This window comes from Plecotus auritus, assembly GCF_963455305.1.
Source record: "Plecotus auritus genome assembly, chromosome: 5".
NCBI lineage: Eukaryota > Metazoa > Chordata > Mammalia > Chiroptera > Vespertilionidae > Plecotus > Plecotus auritus.
Genome location: NC_137776.1, coordinates 186,421,092 through 186,439,567, shown reverse-complemented (window position 1 = coordinate 186,439,567; position 18,476 = coordinate 186,421,092). Strand labels below are relative to the sequence as shown.

At 62.5% G+C, this 18,476-nt stretch overlaps 1 protein-coding gene across 1 annotated transcript in view; it reads left to right on the top strand.

The window, feature by feature from the left end:
* The window catches only part of CCDC187 (coiled-coil domain containing 187), a gene marked incomplete at its 5' end in the record, with an annotated part of 34,373 nt that extends 17,910 nt beyond the window's left edge, over positions 1-16,463 (top strand). Inside the window, 14 exons of the mRNA XM_080668361.1 lie at positions 2,545-2,615; positions 2,967-3,080; positions 3,192-3,249; positions 3,719-3,840; positions 6,125-6,225; positions 6,966-7,050; positions 7,932-8,078; positions 8,815-8,978; positions 9,859-10,019; positions 10,661-10,776; positions 11,084-11,196; positions 11,629-11,705; positions 12,267-14,019; positions 16,441-16,463. Coding sequence (XP_080524487.1) covers positions 2,545-2,615; positions 2,967-3,080; positions 3,192-3,249; positions 3,719-3,840; positions 6,125-6,225; positions 6,966-7,050; positions 7,932-8,078; positions 8,815-8,978; positions 9,859-10,019; positions 10,661-10,776; positions 11,084-11,196; positions 11,629-11,705; positions 12,267-14,019; positions 16,441-16,453 — 3,095 coding nt within the window. The 3' untranslated portion in view covers positions 16,454-16,463. The remainder of the gene's footprint in view (positions 1-2,544; positions 2,616-2,966; positions 3,081-3,191; positions 3,250-3,718; positions 3,841-6,124; positions 6,226-6,965; positions 7,051-7,931; positions 8,079-8,814; positions 8,979-9,858; positions 10,020-10,660; positions 10,777-11,083; positions 11,197-11,628; positions 11,706-12,266; positions 14,020-16,440) is intronic.
* Positions 16,464-18,476: the final 2,013 nt, after the last annotated feature.

Here is an 18,476-nt window from a genome sequence, read left to right as displayed (position 1 = left end):
CCCCTCCCCAGACCACAGGGGCCTCAGGGCTCCCGGGGCCCACCCACACCTGCTGGGCCTTCCAGGAAAAGGACAGGGCAGAGCTGCCCACCTACCTGAAAACGACCTCCTAAGCCTCTGAGGTCTGGTCGGGGCCGGGCTGAGCTGTCGCCAGGGCCGAGCAGCGTCCACAGGCTGACCCTAGGCGGCCAGGTGCCAGGGCTTCTAGCACAGCCAGCGCCGTCCCTGCCCTGCCTGCCTCTCTGGGGTGGGAGCAGGTTGGGCCGTGGTCTCGCCCGTCTCTCCTGGAATTCTCTGGCAGGGTCTCTATCCTGGGGCCACAGGCAGCCCAGGAGTCATTTGGAATCTGGGTGGCTCCTGCCTGAGTGGCTGAGGGCAGGGCGCAGGTAGCCAGAACCAGCGGTGAACACACCCAGAGGCCTGCGCTGGGCTCCTGTCAGACACCTCCTCCAGGGAGCCTCCCAGATAACACTCGGTGGGTCACTCACCCGCCGTCACCTGCTCTGTGGGCGTCAAACTCCTGCTTGTGCACCTGTCTGTGTGGCTCATCTCCCACCAGCCCGTGGCAGAGCGGGGTTCAGACCCAGCTCCGAGTCAGTCAGCTCCCTTATTTACCAATGGAAGCAGGGCCGTCCAACAGAACCTTCTGGATTCACAGGCCTCGGCCAGCGCTGCCCAACAGAACTTACTTTCTAACGCCTCACACGGCATCATCCAACAGAACCTTCTGGAATGAGGGAAATGGTCTAAATGGTGGGCTCTCCCATAGGGCAGCCACCAGCCACCTGTGGCTCTCTAGCCATTAAAGAACTTTGCACTTTATTTCCTGTGGATTTCCGTGCACACGGAGCAGCGCGGTGGCTGTGGCCGCGGCCGTCATGAGGGATAGCGCAGCCCTGGCTTCAGACACAGGGCTCTCCCAGACAGACAGGGACGGGCATCAGCTGCTCTCTGGTTGGGGGCCGACTCCTCGACTCCGTACCTGAGAGCACACCTCAAACTCGTCACCATCACCAGCATCACCACCACCACCACCATCACTAATACCAGCGATCCTAATGGCACTTACTAAACCTCTCACTGGATCCTCAGCTTCCAGCTCCTCACCAAGAGTCTCCAGAGGACTTGGGGAGCGAGGCAGGGTCATCCTCTGCTCAGTAGGGTGACTCAGAAAGTCTAGGGGACTGCCATCTGCTTGGCCACCCAGGGCCAGGGCCAGGCCAGGCAGGGACAGCTTGCTTTCTCCCACGTCACAGCCCCGAGCTCCCTGGGGACCGCTCAGGGACACTGGTGTGACCAGGAACTCCCCTTCTCGGGCTGCAGGGCCAGGGCCTGGAGGAGGGTCCGCAGGAGCCCGGGCAGCGGCCAGGGTGAGGGACCGGCACCTTCTTGCACTCAGCTCTCAGAGACACAACAGAAGCCGGGGGATTTTCCTCTCCAGGGACTTGGGCTCGGAACACACTTCAAACCAGTTCCTGAAAGTGTCTTCGTTCCCAAGGAGACCGGTTCGCGCGGAGTAGGAGGGGGACCCTGGGCATCGCCCCAAGTGCTCCACGCACGCCAGGTGGCCAGAGCCCCGGCTTCCTGTCCAGGCTGGTGCCTCCATTTCTCAGCTGCCATGGAAACACCCGGAACTGGGTCACAGCTCTCGGACCTCATGCTCTGACCGAGGAGAGCAGAGCCGCTCCGCCCGGGAAGGAGAGGGTGGGCCAGGATGCTCTCCTCTCGGCACAAGCGTCAGCGATGACTGAGGAGCTCAACCGAGAGTCCCAGGAAGGCTCCACCGTCCTCAGACCAGGGCCCGGGCCCCCCGGGAAGCCGAGTCATCCGTAGCCCCTGCCAGCTCTCACCAGCACCCAGGACAGGAGACGGGCTGGGGGAGGAAGCAGCTCACAGGCTGCCCCCAGGGGCCATGTCCACAAGACTGAGGGGAGGAGCGGCATGCAGGGCCCGGGCTGGGCCTGCGAAGCCACCGAGGAAAGAGCAGCCTCCGCTGCCTCCGGGACTCCCTCACCCGGGGGAGGCGGCAGTTTCCATGCTCATGCTCCGGAGGAAGCCCAGGGACCCGACCAGGGACCTGTGCCGGTGTCATGGCGCCCGGCCATGGCCACCCTGCACTGTGCCGGCAGCCACCACAGCTGAGTTTGCATTACCCCCCCAACACACACACACACACACACACACACACACACACGCAGCAGGAAACTCCGCTCCCCATGGAGGCTCTGGGGGGCTGGTGGTTTGGTCCAGTTCACCCACAAACCCATGGCAAGTGAGGCCTGCCTGGTGATACCATGCTGTCACCTCTGCAGGGTCGGGGTGGGGGTGGGGGTGGGGGAGCGTGGCTGGGTCAGGCCAAGCGAGCCCCTGGGCGTGGAGGGGAAGCAGCAGCGTCTGTCCCCTCCTCTGGCTGCGGCCTCTCCCATCCTCCCTGGATGTGGGGGGAGGGGCTGGACTCCCTTCCCTGCAGGTGGGAGCGAGAGGCTGAGCCGGAGGCTGAGTGGACGGAGGCCCAGGCGCTCAGCTGTCCCCCTGTGCTTGCAGGTCAGCAGGAACCTGGCAGGCCCTTCTCAGACCTCCAGCGGAAGTCCCTGAGCTTTCTGCAGGCCCTGAAGGTGTGTCCCACCCCCACTGTGTCCCTTTAGGCCTTTTCTGTTTGAGGTAATTGGGGCGCAGCCTTTGCCCCCCGGAAGCTGAGCAGAAGAGGCTCTGAAGCGGGGAACTGCAGGGTTTACAGCTGCAGCCTTCGCGGGGAGGCTGGGAGGGAGGAAGGAGAGGCCGATAGTCAGACTGGCCCAGGATACCCAGGGCACGGGGACCTGGGGGGGAGGGTCCCTGCCAAGACTGGGGTCCTTTGGGGGCCCCTCCTGTTCTCAGAGGTGGCACCCCCTGCCCTCTTGCCAAAGAGTGGCGGGGGGCAGGGAGCAGGCTGGGGCCAGGGAACTGAGGCTGGGCCCTCCCTGCAGCTGGACCAGCAGAAGCAGGAGCAGGCCCTGGCCCTTCTGCGGCAGCGGGCGGAGCTGGAGGTCTGGGAGACCCAGAAGGCCCTGGATGAGCTGCTCTTTAAACACCGGCTAGCGGTGAGCCTGACTATGCCCCGTGCCTGCCCCTCTGAGCCTGCATGTTCAGCCCCAGGAGACAGGCAGCACTGGTGGTCGAGGTGGTGCAGAGAGCACCTCCGGGGCCAGCAGGGTGAGGACCAGGAGGGTGATGTCATGATCTGGTCGGACGGGACGAGCCTTCTCAGAGGTGACTCTCCTCCATGTCCGGAGACTATTGGTGGATGTTCTTATGCAGCCATTTAGGGAGGCGTTCCTAGGGGAGCAGCCAGGTGTGTCTGTGTGCACGTGTCTGTGTGCACGTGTCTGTATGTACGTGTCTGTGTGTGCACGTGTCTGTGTGCACGTGTGTGCGCATGCACTCATGCACATGCCCTCAGACCCACAAGCACAGACACACCTGGCCCGTTTCCCTTTCTCTCTCCCCCTCTTCCTGCTTCCAGCATCGCACCTGCTGGGCGACTGCCGTTCCCCGGGAGCCTTCCAAAGCCACCCTGGCTGTCCCCTCCCCCCCAACTGTGGGAGGCCCGTCCCCGGCCTGACTGTGTCTGCTGGACACCTGCCACCCTTCCCCCACCCAGCCCCGCTCCAGGCACCTGGCCAGGCCCACTGGCTGGGAGGTTGCCCTTTATCCTCCACACACACATCTGTCCTCACAGAGGCGGATGGAGAAGCGCAAGACCCAGGCCAGGCCAGGAGCAGCACCAGAGCTGGAGGGTCTATGGCTGTGGGCGGGCCCGGATCCGAAGCCCCCCTGGAGCACTGTGACGGCCAGATCCAGGTGCGTCCAAGGCGGGGACGGTGGCACCCGCCCAACATGGAAGGTGAGGTGGGGGGGTCTTAGACAGGCGAGGTACTGGTGCTGCTGGAGGGAGTCCCTAGCACCTCCTCACCTGGCAGGTCCCAGCCGCCCCTGGGCAGAGACGCTGCTGCGCCCTCCCGGGGCCCCGAGGAAGGACGGGAGAGGCCGGCCGGCCAGTCAGCCTATGCGGGTGAGAGTCCTCAAAACCAGCCATCTCCATGTCACCCATGCTCCCTGCGTGGACCCGAGGGGAAACTGAGTCAGGCACACACTGGAGAGGCCCAGAGAGATGGAGTGACTTGCCTGAGGCCACACGGGAAGGGTGGAGCCAGGATTTGAAACTAAGTTCATCTGATGCCAGAACCACGATTGGGCCCGGGCACCACTGCTCCTGCTCGTGGGCGCAAGTGGGCACCCATGGGGCCTGGGTGATGGAGAAGACAGCAGGCGGGCTCGGTGGACACCGTTATCCACTGCCCCTCTGCCCCTCGCTGTAGAGCTCACTTCCTCTCTGGCATCATTTTCCTGCTGCTTAAAGGACCTCCTTTAACATTTTGGGGGCGCTGTTCGCTGGTGACCATGTCTTTTAGCTTTGGTGTACTCTGCCCGAGACCCAGAATCGTGAGGTTCTGAGCCTGGGAGGTGGGGACAGACATGCTCCTCGGCGTCTGGTCCTCCTGTGCTTCATTCCCGGGCATCAGGGTTTCCCACGGGCACCACCAAGGCCTCCGGGACGAGGGGACGGGCCACAGCCTCCAGCCTCTCTTCTTCCTGATGCTCAGCCCACCAGCTCTGGCTGCCTCAGTCTCTCCAGACTCGCAGCTCCACTTCTCTACCAGGTGTCTGCTGGCTCTGCCTCAGTTTCCCCTCCCCGAGCTGCAGCAAGAGCCTCTCGAGCAGGCAGCTGTGACAACCATAGGTCTCACCTGCCTGGCTTTTGTCTCCCAGGGAGGAGTGTGCAGTGTTGCCTGATGTGTCTGGAAAGCTGTTCTTTCATATGTGTGTGTGGGAACATGTAAACGTGTGTGTGGGAACATGTGTGTCTGTCTGTATGCATCCGCATGCATACTTTTTGTTTTTTTTTCTCAGTGGAACATTAAATCCACACTCCAATCCCCTTGATGATCTCCTGGCAGAGGCCGGGGCCTCGTATGACCTTCTTAGAAGCACAGGGTCCGTTTCCCATCACACCCAGCACCGAAGGCGTCAGTGGTGTCAGTGGCCAGACCTACCTCAGCTGGGAGTGTGGGCTCTGCTGTCACTCCACCTGCTGGTGCTGGACCTCAAAAGGGCCATCTTTCTCTCTGGGCCTCTGTCTCCCCGTCTGTGGGAGTGGAGCAGCTGGGCCCAGGCACCCCAAACCCCTCTACCTGGGTCTGGGTTTCTGCAGGGTCAGTGGGTTCACACACCAGAACTTCATGTCAGGCAAAGTGACAGCGATTCCTTTTGGCATGGCCTCGTGGTTGGCGTGCAGCTGTGTGGATGGGGGGCATCACATTGCCGCCAACATCCCACCTCTCGGGCCCTCCCGTAGAAGCAGCCCTGGAGACCCTTGTGGCCCAGCCCTGCCACTTTCTCTCTGCCCTCAGCGCCCCTGCAGGAACCAGAGCCAGGACACGCCCCATCCCAGTTGCCCCTGGCCAGGCTCTACCCTTGGGACAACACTGTTCACCAGGTACAGGGAGACACCCCAGGGGGAGAGCATAAGAGTGGGGTGCAGGGGAGGCACTGGCAGCCAATGGTAGACCCCAATCCTCGCTCAGCTGCCTCTCTGGAGCCTGCACCCAGGGTTCTCCACGGGGGTCCTTGCTTGGGGGAGGCTCTCCCTGCCATGGCATCCCCCACCCTTCCAGCTGACATCCGCCCAGGCCCCTTCCTCCCACCCAGGGTGGGGGTGAGAACAGGCATTTATACCGGCGCCTTGGGCAGGGCTGGCCCTCCGCCCAGGCTGCACATTGCAGAGTGGGTGGCGGGGCTCTCAGACCCTCTGGAGCACAAACGGGCCTGGACTGGGTCAGGGCTGGGCAGAGGCCAAGGTGATGAGACCCCAGCTGCCCTTGGAGTTCACAGTTGGGAGGACAGTCCAGGAGGGCTTCCTGGAGCTGCTGGCCTGCTCCCCTGGGCTGGGCTCCATTCCCGTTGGGAGAGGCTGGTCTGGGAGCAGCCAGGAAGCTAGGCAGGCGGCAGAGATGAGGCCTCCCCGGCTTAGTGTGCCCTGCCCCAGGGGAGCCAGGCCCGGAGCTCTCGCTGCTTCCTGCTCCAGGTGCTGGGGCAGAGCCCGCGGGAGGAAGAGCTGCTGCGCCTGCGTGAGGAGGTCGTGCGGGCGAAGACGAGCTGGGAGCCAGCCTGGCTGGAGTGTCAAAGGTGAGCGTGCGCTTAGCCACCCGGCTCCAGTGTCAAAACCACCCCCAGTTCACTCTCTGAGGTGACTTCTGCCTACTTTCCCATCTGTCTTCCCGGCTGTTGCTGAGGGAGATGCGCACGTGGTACTTAAGCAGCATCAGCCGTCAGCAGCACAGACTGTGGCCCGAGTGTTCACTTAAAAGTCAGGACGCTTGTCCATGTCCCTTGGTAATGGCTACCATGTCCAGGGCACCCAGCGCAGAGAACTAGCCAGTTCGTTCACCAGCCCCACAGCGGGCCTTCCAACAGGAAGTGCTCACCCAGGACATCACTTCCTTAAAGTGAATCCTAGCAGTGGGAACGCACTTTTTCAGCTTCTTGATGTTGCCACATTGGCCCCAAAGAGGTTTCCCAGCTGAGAACCTCACTGCCGTGTACGAGGGTCCGGCTGTGGGCGTCCTGTGCCACACCCACCCCTTCCCCACAGGCCCTGGGCTGGGCTGGGGCTCCGGTGCTTCATCTCAGACACAAACGGGGTCGTGAGGGGGGGTGGGGTGGGGAGCAGTGAGTTTGGCTGGGGCCATCCCCAGGCTCCCCAGGGCCCACCCACGGCTCCTCTTGCTTGTGCCCTGCTGCGGGGATGGGGGGGAGGAGAGGGGGAGGGGAGGGGGGGCTGGCGCACCTGGCTGGCCAGGGCTGGCCGTGCCTGGTTTTCACATCCATGTGCCAGGCTTGAGGGTGTCCCTCTTGCCATCACCCAGGTGTCCAGGCAGCCAGGGCAGCGAGGCCGCGCTGGTCTTGGCCGAGAAGCAGCCTCAGGGCCTCAGCAGCCTTGAGCAGGGGCAGGTAAGGCCGTCTGACCTGGGCATGGGCAGTTGGTGAACACAAAGTGGTCATGTGACCACAGCTGGAGAATTCCTGAATTCCCGAGCCCTCACCACACCCCAGGCTGCCCGCCTTCTCATCTCTGCCCTCCATGGCCTGTCTGGACTGGGGAGGTGGAGGGCAGGTGCAAGGCAATTCTGGGGGGCGGGGAGGGGGGGGGCAGGAAGAGACACAGGCAGAAAAATGCAAGACACTATCTGTAGGGCACGGCTCAACCCGGGAACCTGAAGAGGGCTTAGAAGGGTCCAGGTATCACATGGCAACGAGGGAGCCCACGGAACAGGCCTTGCCAAGGGGTGGCTGCAGTCTCCCACCTGAGAGGGATCCTGGCTGGAGGGCCCGGGGCCGCCCCCACACGGGGAGTCTTATGCTACAGGTGGAGATTGGGGCGGGGTGGGGGGGGTAGAGGCAGGGGTCATGACCCCTGAGACACCACCTCCCAGGGTGGGGGTGCAGGGCCCGAGCCTGGGCAGAGCTGCTCTGCTGAGGTGTGTGCTCTCGGAGACAGCGGGGTCCGAAGCCAGTGGGGACCATGTAACCAAGGGACGAATTTAGAGGTAGGTGCCATGCCCAGACCTAGAGGAAGAGCTGCACGGGGAGAACAGGGATGCAGCCAGCCTTGGGGGGCACAGGGACAGGCACCCCTTCCCTCCTGCTTCCTGCTGGAGCCTGCTGTTGGCAAAGCCCAAGGGAGCCAGGGCACGGGAGGAGCAGGAGGGCGTCGGGAGAGGCGAAGGGAGCCCCCCACCAGTGCCCGAGTCGGTTCGTTGGGGGTTCCTTTTCCACGTGAGCCTTTGTGCTGGGTTGGGGTACGGCTGACTTCTCCTCCTCTGCCTGTTCAGAGGGAAACCCGATGCCCGGGCAACAGGCGCCTGCTCTCGTGCCAGGAGAGGACACTGCTCCTGCGGCACCACCGGCACGTCCTCTCGGTGCAGAGGGCTGTGGCCCGCCTGCGGCAGGAGCTCCTGGCCACAGCCCAGCTGCTGCAGGTGGGCACTCACCCCTGGGCTGGAGGCTCAGTTGTGGGCAGGAGGTGCTTGTCGCCAGGAGCTTCACGGGATGTGCAAGTCCCTTGTAAAAACATGCGGGGAAGACAGGAGCTCTGGGGGTACAGATGGAGGGCAGGTGGGGCGGCTGCTTACTGGGGGGCCCGAGGAGGTCTCCTGGGCAAGGTGGCCCTGGCCAGGCCCTGGAGGAGGAGACAAACCCCTGTGGTCCTGGGAGAGGACCTGAGGCCGGAAGAAGCGCGTGGCCTGGGGCTCCTTGGAGAGGCCAGGCCCGTGGGGAACCCTGAGCAACAGGGCATCCCTGGCCCAGCAGCCTGTCCCTGGCCGCAGTCTCATGCAGGAGGCTGCGGACGTGGGTGGGCGGGTGGCTGTTCTCTATAAGCTGGGAATGCTGCCAGAAGGTGGAACGAGTGGGCTCCGTGACGCACCTAGTGTGGGTTAGCAGGTGCACGGTGGCTGGCCACCAGGCAAGTGGGCTGCCTGCCCCCGGCCAGCCTATAGTAGGGGCACCCAGGGCGGCTGACACAGACGAGGGTGTGGGCCCAGCTAGTCCTGCTCTGGCCTGGTGTCTGCACTTGAGCACCGGAGCTCAGGCTCCTGTGAGGGTGGGCGCACGGGGTCAGCCAGGTGCCTACTCAGGTGAGCACGCCGTCCACTTTCCGAAGAGGCGATGGACCAGGGGTGTCCTTGTCGGCTCACCCTCCACTGTTTCTCCCAGGGTTCCAGCCCTGAAGCCAAGGCCACCTGGGAGAGGGGCGCTGAGACAAGCCAGCAGCCAGTGGGGCCTGCGCAGGGGTCATCACGCTCCCCGACACCACTCAGGCCCTGCAGCCCCTCCAGCCACGGCCCCTGGCGGAGCCCCGAGAGCCCGAGAGCCCCCCCGTGAGTCGTCATGGGCAGCCCTGGCCCGGTGCTCGCCCGTTCTTCCCTCCGGGAGCTCTTTCCAAATAAAACTCGCTAGGACTGACCTAAACGCACGTCACCATCACGCGCCAGTCCTGGGTCCTTGAAATCCCTGGGCTGACTCCCCTCATGGGCCACGGGCTTGATCATAGGGCTGGGCGGGCAGAGGATGGCCCACAGACCCCAGCCCTGTCCACCCCAGATATGAATGTGATCCTAGGAGATGCTCAGGGGGGCCTGGGGGAGGAGCAGCTGTAGCAGGTGCGTGGAAGACAGGGAGCGTAAGTGACCCCAGGCTGCCCGCAGAGAAGGGCAGAAAGTTCTGGAGCTGGCCTGCCTGCAGGCATTGCCCTTAAACCAGGAGTCGGGACGCCAGCCACCTCCTTGCGGCCGCGACGGGGGCCATTGTGTGCTGGCGTCAGTGTGCCAAGGGTATGGCAGCCTGTGTGGCGTCCAGGCCTCCGACCACGGTGCCTCCCAGAGCTCAGTGGGCCCAGCTCGTGCACACAGGGCCGCGCCACGTGCCAGCGGTCACGCTCCACGCAGGGGTCTTGATGGAGCACGTGCTTTGTGCCAGGGAACAGATGGGCATCTCCCCCCACCACGCCCAGCACTGTGCCCCGTGCCCTGTCACCCCCCAGCAGTGACCCCGTTGGGGGCAATGCTCTGGGCATGGGGGCTGCTGGGTGGGGAGGGGCCAGGGCCTGTCTTTTCTTGCCTGTGCACTGGCCATGTGGCCACCAACCACAGCTGCCCCTGGACGTGCTGCGAGCTCCGCGTGTGCAGAACTGTGGCCAGGCTGGGCACCGCGGAGGGTGGGGCCTGGGCAGGCAGTCACACCCTCTGCACCGCTTTGCAGCCCTGTCCCTAAGCAGGATGGGACACCCCCCAGAGAAACTTCAGCTTCGGATGTCCACCTGTGGCCCCTAAGGCCAGCCTGGGGAGAGGAGACGTCCATGGCCAATGGCTGGGTGGACGCCCAGGAAGGGCTGGTGGAGAGCGGCAGCCAAATGGGCCCAGGTAACCACAGGGCAGGGGGCAGGGGAGGGATAGCGGCTGTCAGAGGACAGACAGACCCCCTGCCGGTGCCGGCTGCTCTCTGCTCAGGACACTGTGCCTGGGTGTCGCCCATCAGAGTCATGGTAGCCCTGGGTTCTTCTGGGTGACCCACGATGCCTCGGCCTTCACCAAGGGCCGTGACCACAGAGCAGTGATCCTGCTGGCAGAGGGTCCAAGGCCTGGGCTTGAGCCAAATAGCTCCCGTCCCTAAGGCTGGGGGCCGAGGACCTCTGTGCCTTGGTGTCCCACACCGCCAGGGTGGAAGGAAGGTTAGGAAGGCGGTGATGGACAGACGTGAGTCCCTCCTGTGGGCCCCCGTGTCCCCACTCTGTCCCCGCTGTGCTGACCTGGGCATGGCCAAGGCCTGCCCTTGCCCTGCCTTCTTCTCAACCCTTTCCTGGGACTCATATCAGCAGCTCTCCCACAACCACACTTTCGGGAGCAGGCAGCCACGTGTGCTATGTCCTCGCTGGAGCCCAGATAAGCAAGGGCTGCAGCTGTTTTGCGTTTTAGGATTTTTTCACGTGGCCTCAGAGTCCCTGGACACATGTCTTCTGTCCTGTGCTCCCACCGTCAGCACTGATGATCTCTTTGCCTCGCAGGAGACCCCCAGCCCAACCTCAGCCCCTCGTCCACAGCGGAGACCTGGGCTCTGACGGAAAGCCATGCATGGAGCTCCCGGGGCCAAAGGGGGCCCTGCAGCCCCCGGGAAGCCAGCGTGAGTGGGGGCCCGGCCTTGCTTTGTCGACGCTGCCATTGGATTTTGGGGGGATGACCTCGTCCATCAGGTGAAGGAGTCGACAGGACAGACTTTGCCCAGGTGGCCCGTCTGTCAGGGCCATTGGAGCCCACTGGGAGGAGGGTGCCTGGGGCGTGGGGTCTCCAGGGCCCTCAGTGGGCGGGTGGTCCTTGTTCCTTCCCATGGTCACCAGAGCACAGGTGCTCTCCCCACAGCTGAGGGACGCGGACCGGTGCGGGCAGAGGTGCCACACCCTGAATGTGGCGTTTCTCCAACGTGTTTCCAGCAGGTGGTTGAAAGCAGCGCAAGCCGAGTCGGGGCAGAGCTGGAGCTGGACTTTGCCAGCAGCCCTGGCAGGGAGGCCCCCGAAACGGAAGGCCAGTGGTCAGAGGAGCAGAGGTGTGGGGTCTGCGGGGGATACCTGGGCCCAGGGGACCCTCGGGCAGGGGTGGGACCCGAGGCGTGGAGGTGGTTAAGCCATTGCTCCCTGGGCTCTCGCTGGGGGACCCTCACTCACTCCTGGTGCCCCGCGCACTGGCCTGGCTGCTGGGCACCCCCAGCCCACCTCATGCCCTCTCGAGTCTGAAACAAGGATGCCACTCAGAGCCAGTGGTGGGGGCAGCAGGAGGGACCCCTCCAGGGAGCACATACCCGCCCCAGCTCCCTGATGCAGTGGGGACTGAGGCAAGAACCCCCTAAAGACAGGGAGCCTTGTGCTCTGGGGGCAACCTCCCTGCCTCCCGTTGAGGTAGTTGAAGGCCCCCTGCAGAGACCCTGAGCCCCGAGGTGGCTGGGAGGGTGCTAGGAGACTTGTCCACCATGTGTTTGCAGAACAGAGACCTGTTGGCAGGAGGACCCCCACGACCCCCACTCCTGGCAGGAAGCCACCCAGCTGACCACCTGTCCAGGTGATGCCCCCCACCCTCCGCCGGGTCCCCTGCCTTTGCACCAGGACCATCGAGTTCCCACTTAAGGTCACCAAAGGCTACTTCTCCAAGGGTTCCCACTTTAAGCCACAGCCAGCCTCTCCCGCCACCAGGCTTGGGGGCCACCCACTCCCCCTATCGCGGTCCCGATCGGCAGGTAAAAGACGGGAGGTGGACTCGCTGTTGGAACATCCACTCTCAAACAGCAAGACAGGCAGGGGCAGCCAGTCTGTCTCTAACGACAGCTGCGGTTCTGAGCCCCTGAGGACAGACCGCGCAGAGGTGACTCACTTCCTGTGGGGTGGGTGAAGCTGAGCTCACCGCTAGGGTCATAGGCCCGCCCATGGGTGCCGCCGGACACTTCTTCTGCCTCTGTTGGGGCTTTCCGGTTCTGGCCCACTGGCTCGGACATCCCCTGAGCTCTCCTGCACTGGCTCCCACCCAGTGGGGTGTGTGCTGCTGCCGCTCCTGGTGCTGGGGGTGTGGCAGGGGAGGCAGAGTGGAGACTGTGGGTGACATCCCCACCCTCTCTTTTCTCCGTAGCTCCTGCTGAGGAGGCAAGGCCCCCCACCCAGTGCCAGGGCAGCCCCCTGCCCCAGCTCCCCGCCCCCTCGGCCCTGGACTCCCTGCCAGCGTCTGTTCCTGGGACCTGCTCGGGGTCATCAGTGGGATCCCGCACCCCCTCCTCCGTGAGCGCCCTGTCCTGTCCCTCCCTCGAGGAGTTCCAGAAAGTGTCCGCCATTCTGGTCCAGCTCTCAGATAGTTCTGCCTCCTTGTCAGACTGGGAGGCCGGGCACACCCCGGACGCAGACCTGGGCTCATCCGGGGAGTCCTCTGTTGGAGCCTCCAGGGGCCTGCACGGGGGTGGAGGACAGGCCGCCTGTGAGGCCTGTTTCCTGCGGGGCTCCCCAACTGCGTCAGGGCCAGGCCTCCTGCAGGCGGGCCAGCCACAGCCTCGCCCCGACGTCCCCTCGCCCGGGTCGGGATCGGAGCTTTCGGAGGCGTCCAGCGAGGTCTGGGATGAGGAGAGCCCGCTGGAGCCTGGCACGGGTGCCCAGCCAGCTGCAGGGCGGCCCTTCCCTGCTGGAGGCTCCTCTGACCTGGAAGTTGGAGGGGCACCCAGCATGGCACTTCTCTCCCCAGGCCCTGGTGGGGGGCAGGAAGCTTCTGGAACTGGTGGGAGCCTGATCAGTGAATTAGATGCGGGAAAGGCCAGCTGGCCGTGCCCTGAGGCTGCCTGCACTGCATGCCTTCCCCGTGCCCCTTCCTGCAGCCACGCAGCCCTGTCCCTTCCCTTTCCCTCGGGGTCCAAATGGGCCGGTGTCAGCCAAGAAGGAGAGACGGGGCCTCTGCAGGCTTCCACCGACTGCCCAGAGGGGCCTCGGGAGGCTGACCTGAGCCCACAGGCTGACAGGACCCCCCCACGGGCTCCTCCTACAACCCCCAGGGTGCTGGCAGCCCTGCGGGCTGAGAACCGGGCACCTGGGCATGCGGGCAGTGGAGCCCCCGCTGCCCCGGGGGAGGCCAGCCCCGCTCTGGAGGGCAATGTCCTGCCTGAGATCCTGTCCCCGGTGGACGAGGTGCTGTCCTACGGCAGTGCCGACCTCTCGTCCTCCACACACACGGCTGCTCCTCCGCCTCCTGCCCTCCCAGCAGGCAGCAGGGCCACCCCCAGCCCCCGCTCCGAGGACTTCCCTTCCCCACCCAAAGACGCCTCCACCAACACCTGGGAGTTACCCTCCTTGTCTGAGGCCCTGTCTCTGGGGCCCCAGGAAGCCAGCCTCTGCCTGGAGGCAGGTGCACAGGGCAGGAGCCTCGGGGACCAACTGGGCGAATCACATTCTACTGGGAGGAACCAAGCTGTGGGGAGCCAGTGGTCTGAACCTGTCGGCTGGCTCAGGTCCCCCTGGTGTGGGGGGGCGGACAATGCCCCGGCCGGGCCCCCAGGGCAGTCCGTGCAACCCCCTACACTGTCCGGAGAGGCCTGTGTGGCTGGAGAGGGCCTGCCAGCACTGTTGACGGCTGGCCACACAGGGCTGGCTGGCCCCTGGCAGAGGGACTCAGCTCCCGCTTTGGACGGGGGCCCCTGTGTGGGTCCCGGTGGGGACAGGGCAGAGGTGGTGGATCTGGTCTCCACTCAGCTCAGCAGAAGGATCCTGTGCGATACGCTGGCTGTGCTCTCGGAGCTGGCCCCACCGGGCAGCCCGGGGACAGGAGAGCTGGCAGGTGCCGGCCGTGTCCCAGGCCTCACGGAGCAGCCGCTGGGCAGTCCTGGAAAGACAGGCCTCAGGAAAGAGTAAGCGGCCTACAGAGACACCCGTGAACCATTGTGTGATTGTGTGTGATCATGTGTGCCTGTGCTTGCGTGTGCGTGTGCTAGAGCCTCAGGAAGCCTGGACTCCCTAGCATAGGCTGGCATATGGATGGTCATCAGATGTGGGCCTGAGACTGGACGTTGGCTGCTTGACCAGCTGGAACGTGGCTCTGTGTGCGTGTTTGGGCTCCAGGCCCAGCGCTTCCATTGGCTCTCAAAGACGACCCAGACCAGAGAGATGGAGAGACGGAAGCTAGAAGGCTGTGGGGCATCAGGCTGGCCAAGGAAGGTCCTGGACTTGAGGGAGAACCGTCCTAAGGAGCTGGGAGGGGAGCAGGTCCAGGGCACAAACACATCGCCTGGCTGAGGTGAGCACGTGCCAGGACTGCGCTATCAGCGAAGGCCAAGAGAAGAGAGGCTTTGGGGGAAGCACGGGGCTGAGGCCTCCAGCTTTGTCAGGAAATCAGTGGAGAGTTTGTGCCAGTGAGACTTCTGAGGCCAGGGCTCCTGTGGCTGAGGGGCTGCCGACGGCGGGGCAGGGCTGCCTGGCTCCTGCAGGGGCCCAGCTCCTGCCAGGGCCTTCGCCGCGTCCAGCAGTCACTGTGGCTGGATGACTGGCGTGCACAGCTCCTGTGCGCATTGCACAGATTAAAGGAGCTGGCCACTCGAGAGTCCAAGGTCCCTTCACTGTGGCCTGGCAACCCCTGGGAGAGAGGGCGTCAAGGCTTCCCTGAATGTTCCCAGGCTCCTCCTAGAAGGAACGAGAGCCCATTTCCTGGTGTCCATTATCTGGTCTCCGCCCAGTGCAGCAGAAGGATCCTGTGCGACACGCTGGCTGGCTCTCCATGGCCCCTGTGGACCCTTGTCAAAGGTGTCGGCGGTTCTGCGTAGGAAACCCATGCTGACCACCGCACAGAGGGTTCCGTGGGGAAGGAAGTCAGAGGAGATGCGCTGGGAGTATCCAGACCTGCCACGCAGAGGCCTCGGGGATGGGGCTCAGCAGTGGACACAGGAACAGCCCCAGAGCCGCTGCCTTCACAGACCTGCAGGACAGGCCACCGCGGCAGCGACCCCTCACCCAGAGCAGTGCTTTTGCCACAACCCGTCCTGAGGAAGCCAAGGGACCCTCGTGCCAATTCAGACGATGACGGCAGACACTTATGTCCTGTCTGCTGGTCCCAGAATCTTGCATCTGGGCCACGGGGCCTGAGCCCCATCTTCCCCAGTACAGCCAGAACGCTAGCCAGTATTCCCTCCAGCGAGGGCACCTCTAAGCTAGTGCTCCAGGGAATTCATCTGTACCATCCATCATTTATCATCTATTATCGATCCTCTGTCATGTATCCACCTGTCAGTCATCTATGTGTCATCTATCACCTATCCATCATCCATCATCCATCATCCATCCATCCATCCATCCATCCATCCATCCATCCATCCATAGCTGGCCTGGCACAACGCAAGGTGCTGCCTGTGCCCCACCTGCAGGTCTGCTGAGGGGCCTGAGACCCCTGAGAACACCGCAGGCCCTTCCCCAGGCCCCGGGGTGGCCGCTCAGGCCCAGGCTGACCTTGGTCTTGTGCCACCCCACAAGCGAAGGCACCAGCTAAGACCATCCATGTTGACATGGCACCGGCTGTCCCAGGCCCACCTTGGAGCCACCACAAAAGAGACGTTTGGATCCAGGGGAGATGTGTTCATTCTCTACACACACAATTTCAAACCAAATTTTGAGCTACAGTTTTTGTATTGATTCCCTTCTAGTTTTCTGAACAAATTAGTTTGTAATTTTTTATTTTTTCTCTATGTAAAGCTGACCCTTTTGGATTTATGAGGCCATGTGAGAGGAATTATGTATTTTACACACATGCATTTGGCACAGCAATAAATCTCCCACATGGAAGCCCTGCAGGTCTGCCTCCAGTCCCACAGTCTCCCGTCTGGTGGCCGCTGTCATGGCCGTGGCCGTGCTCACTGCTGGAACGTGCTCACTGCTGGAACCCCAGCCCCTCCGTCATCTCTCGGCCTGTGGCCCGTGCCCTTGAAGGGGGGCTGCTCGAGGGGACTCGTGAGAACCCTGGCCCCCCTCCGAGGACAGTGGGGTCCGGGGAGGCGGCTGTAACATGACTGGCTGGAGGACTGTGTTCCCGGAGGTGGGAGAAGGTTTAATCCTGGCCCACGTGATGCATGGGCAGAGGGCGCGGCATCCAGATGTATTGACCCTTCACTATCAGGATTACTCCCATCCAGGCCTCAGCGTGCTCGCCTGGCTATGCTCCCCAGGAACCTCTTGGGCCAATAAATCTTGATACCTGCCTCCAGAGAAGTCATTATCTTTCATAGAAAATGATTATTTCTCTGTTAAACCCCACATTTAATTTTCCTGTCATCTGTCTCTTTCAGCTTCTCCCCGTAATGGTCCCTCCTCCACGAAATACCTTGCGGGCTCCAAGTCCCAGGTCATATGACCAGCTTATGAGGCGCTTTCATTTCTCATCTGCACGGCCCTCACAGCCTCGCATGAACCCAGTGAAGGCCACGGCTGCTTCCAGAGGGGTGTGCCACACACACTTGGCATCCACTTAACTGGTGACTTCCTGTGTCCAGGGGTCTGGCTCCCTGAGCGTGCTGGCCTCCCGGAGGGAGCCGGGTCCCCGTGGGGCAGGTCCTGCAGCAGCGGGGGACAGGCTGTCTGGCAGGTGCCCAACAAAACCAGGCCCAGCTAGTCTGTCCTGGTCCACACTGGCTCCCAGGCAGCTCCGAGATCCCAGAACAATGTCCACAAGTCCCACATCTGTCCACGTGGTCCTCGGTCCGACCTGCCCACACTGTACCATCAAACACCAAACTCCTTGGCATAAGTGCTTTGCCCTCAGCAAAGGCCCCTCCTCATGCGCCGTGAGCATAGCTGGGAAAAGGCCCATGGTGTTTGCAAAACTTGACCGCAGGCTTGGGGACAGAACAAGATCTCGATCTCTCTCTCTGTCTCTGTCTCTCTCTCTCTCTCTCACACACACAAACACACACACACACACACACACACACACACACACACCTGGCAACCTGGCCTGCCCGGGGCTCCCTGTGTGTGGGGACCCCAACCAGGCCAACTCACCAGTACCCTCTGAGCTCCAGACTCATAGCCAACCCGTGGCCTGGCACCTCCCTCAGATGTTGAAAAGGTCTCACAAATTCAGCGATCCAAAACAAAGTCTTGATTTCCACTCTGACCCCCAAAATTGCTCTCCCACCCTCCCCTCTCCCACCGTCTTTCATCTCAGCCAAGACCAACCGGCCAAAAGTCCTGCAGGTGATGTGACCCTTTGTCTCTCAATCCTGACTTGATTCACCACATGTCCTACCTTCCAAACATCCCCAAAGTCTGACCCTCCTCACCAGCACCGCACCCCACCTCTTGGAGGGCTATGACGGCCCTCACAGGTCTCCTGATGCCCCTCTTGTTCTCACCCGGCAGCCAGAACTACATTCCAGCTCAACACCCTCCCATGAGCACCATCACATTCAGAGTCAAGGCCCTAATCCAACATCTGCCTAGGGAGCTTCAGGGTGGTCCTGCCCTCAGCTGCTTCCCCAGTTCTCTCTCCTCCCCCTGGCTCCCTCTGCTCCAGCCACACTGGCCTCCTTGCTTCTCTTCTAATGTTCCTACCTCAGGGCCTTTGCACATACAGTTCCTCTGCCTGGGCTGCTGGCCTCTTTTCCTACCTCCTCTGAGAGGCCTCCCCACCCCGGCCTGCTTTACTGCTTTTTATAGCCCTTATCTCCATCTCACCTGGAATGCACACCGAGTGGCTCCACTTTGTCTCCAGGGCTCAGCAGGGAGCAGAAGCCCAGTGAATGTGAGTGAAGAAAGGCATCCTAAGAGTTAGATTCTCTATTTAAGTGTCAAGGTCAAGGTGGCAGACCCTCTAAAGCCCAGGTAGGGCCACCAGATAAAACACAGGACGCCCAGTTACCTGTGACTTAAAGTGATACGCTCTTTATCTAAAACCCACATAACTGGCCTGGCTAGTGTGGCTCAGTGGTTGAGCGTCAACCTATTGTGGAGAAAAAAAAGGCCGCCTGCTAGCCTGCTAGCTCAGGGAAGGCCTGCATGGCAGTTTTGCAAACTCAAACACCTAAAGTAACCACAAAGGATGGTCTGAAATTAAAACTTTAACTAGAAGCAGTTTATAGTGGGTAGTCCTGTCCTAGACCAGTATCTTCCCTGACAAAGGTCAATCTTGACCTTAACTGAGCCTATTGTTTTTTTTTGCATCTAAGATAACATGCCTGTGAAATGTCAGGGTAACTTGTAACTTCCCTTTTTCCGGACCCCTCAGGGCAAAACCGAAAGTGCCTGGGCGCCAGGATAGAGACCATAAATTCCTTCATTGTTACTGTTATCATGGTAATTGTTGACTGTAAACTATATATGTGCC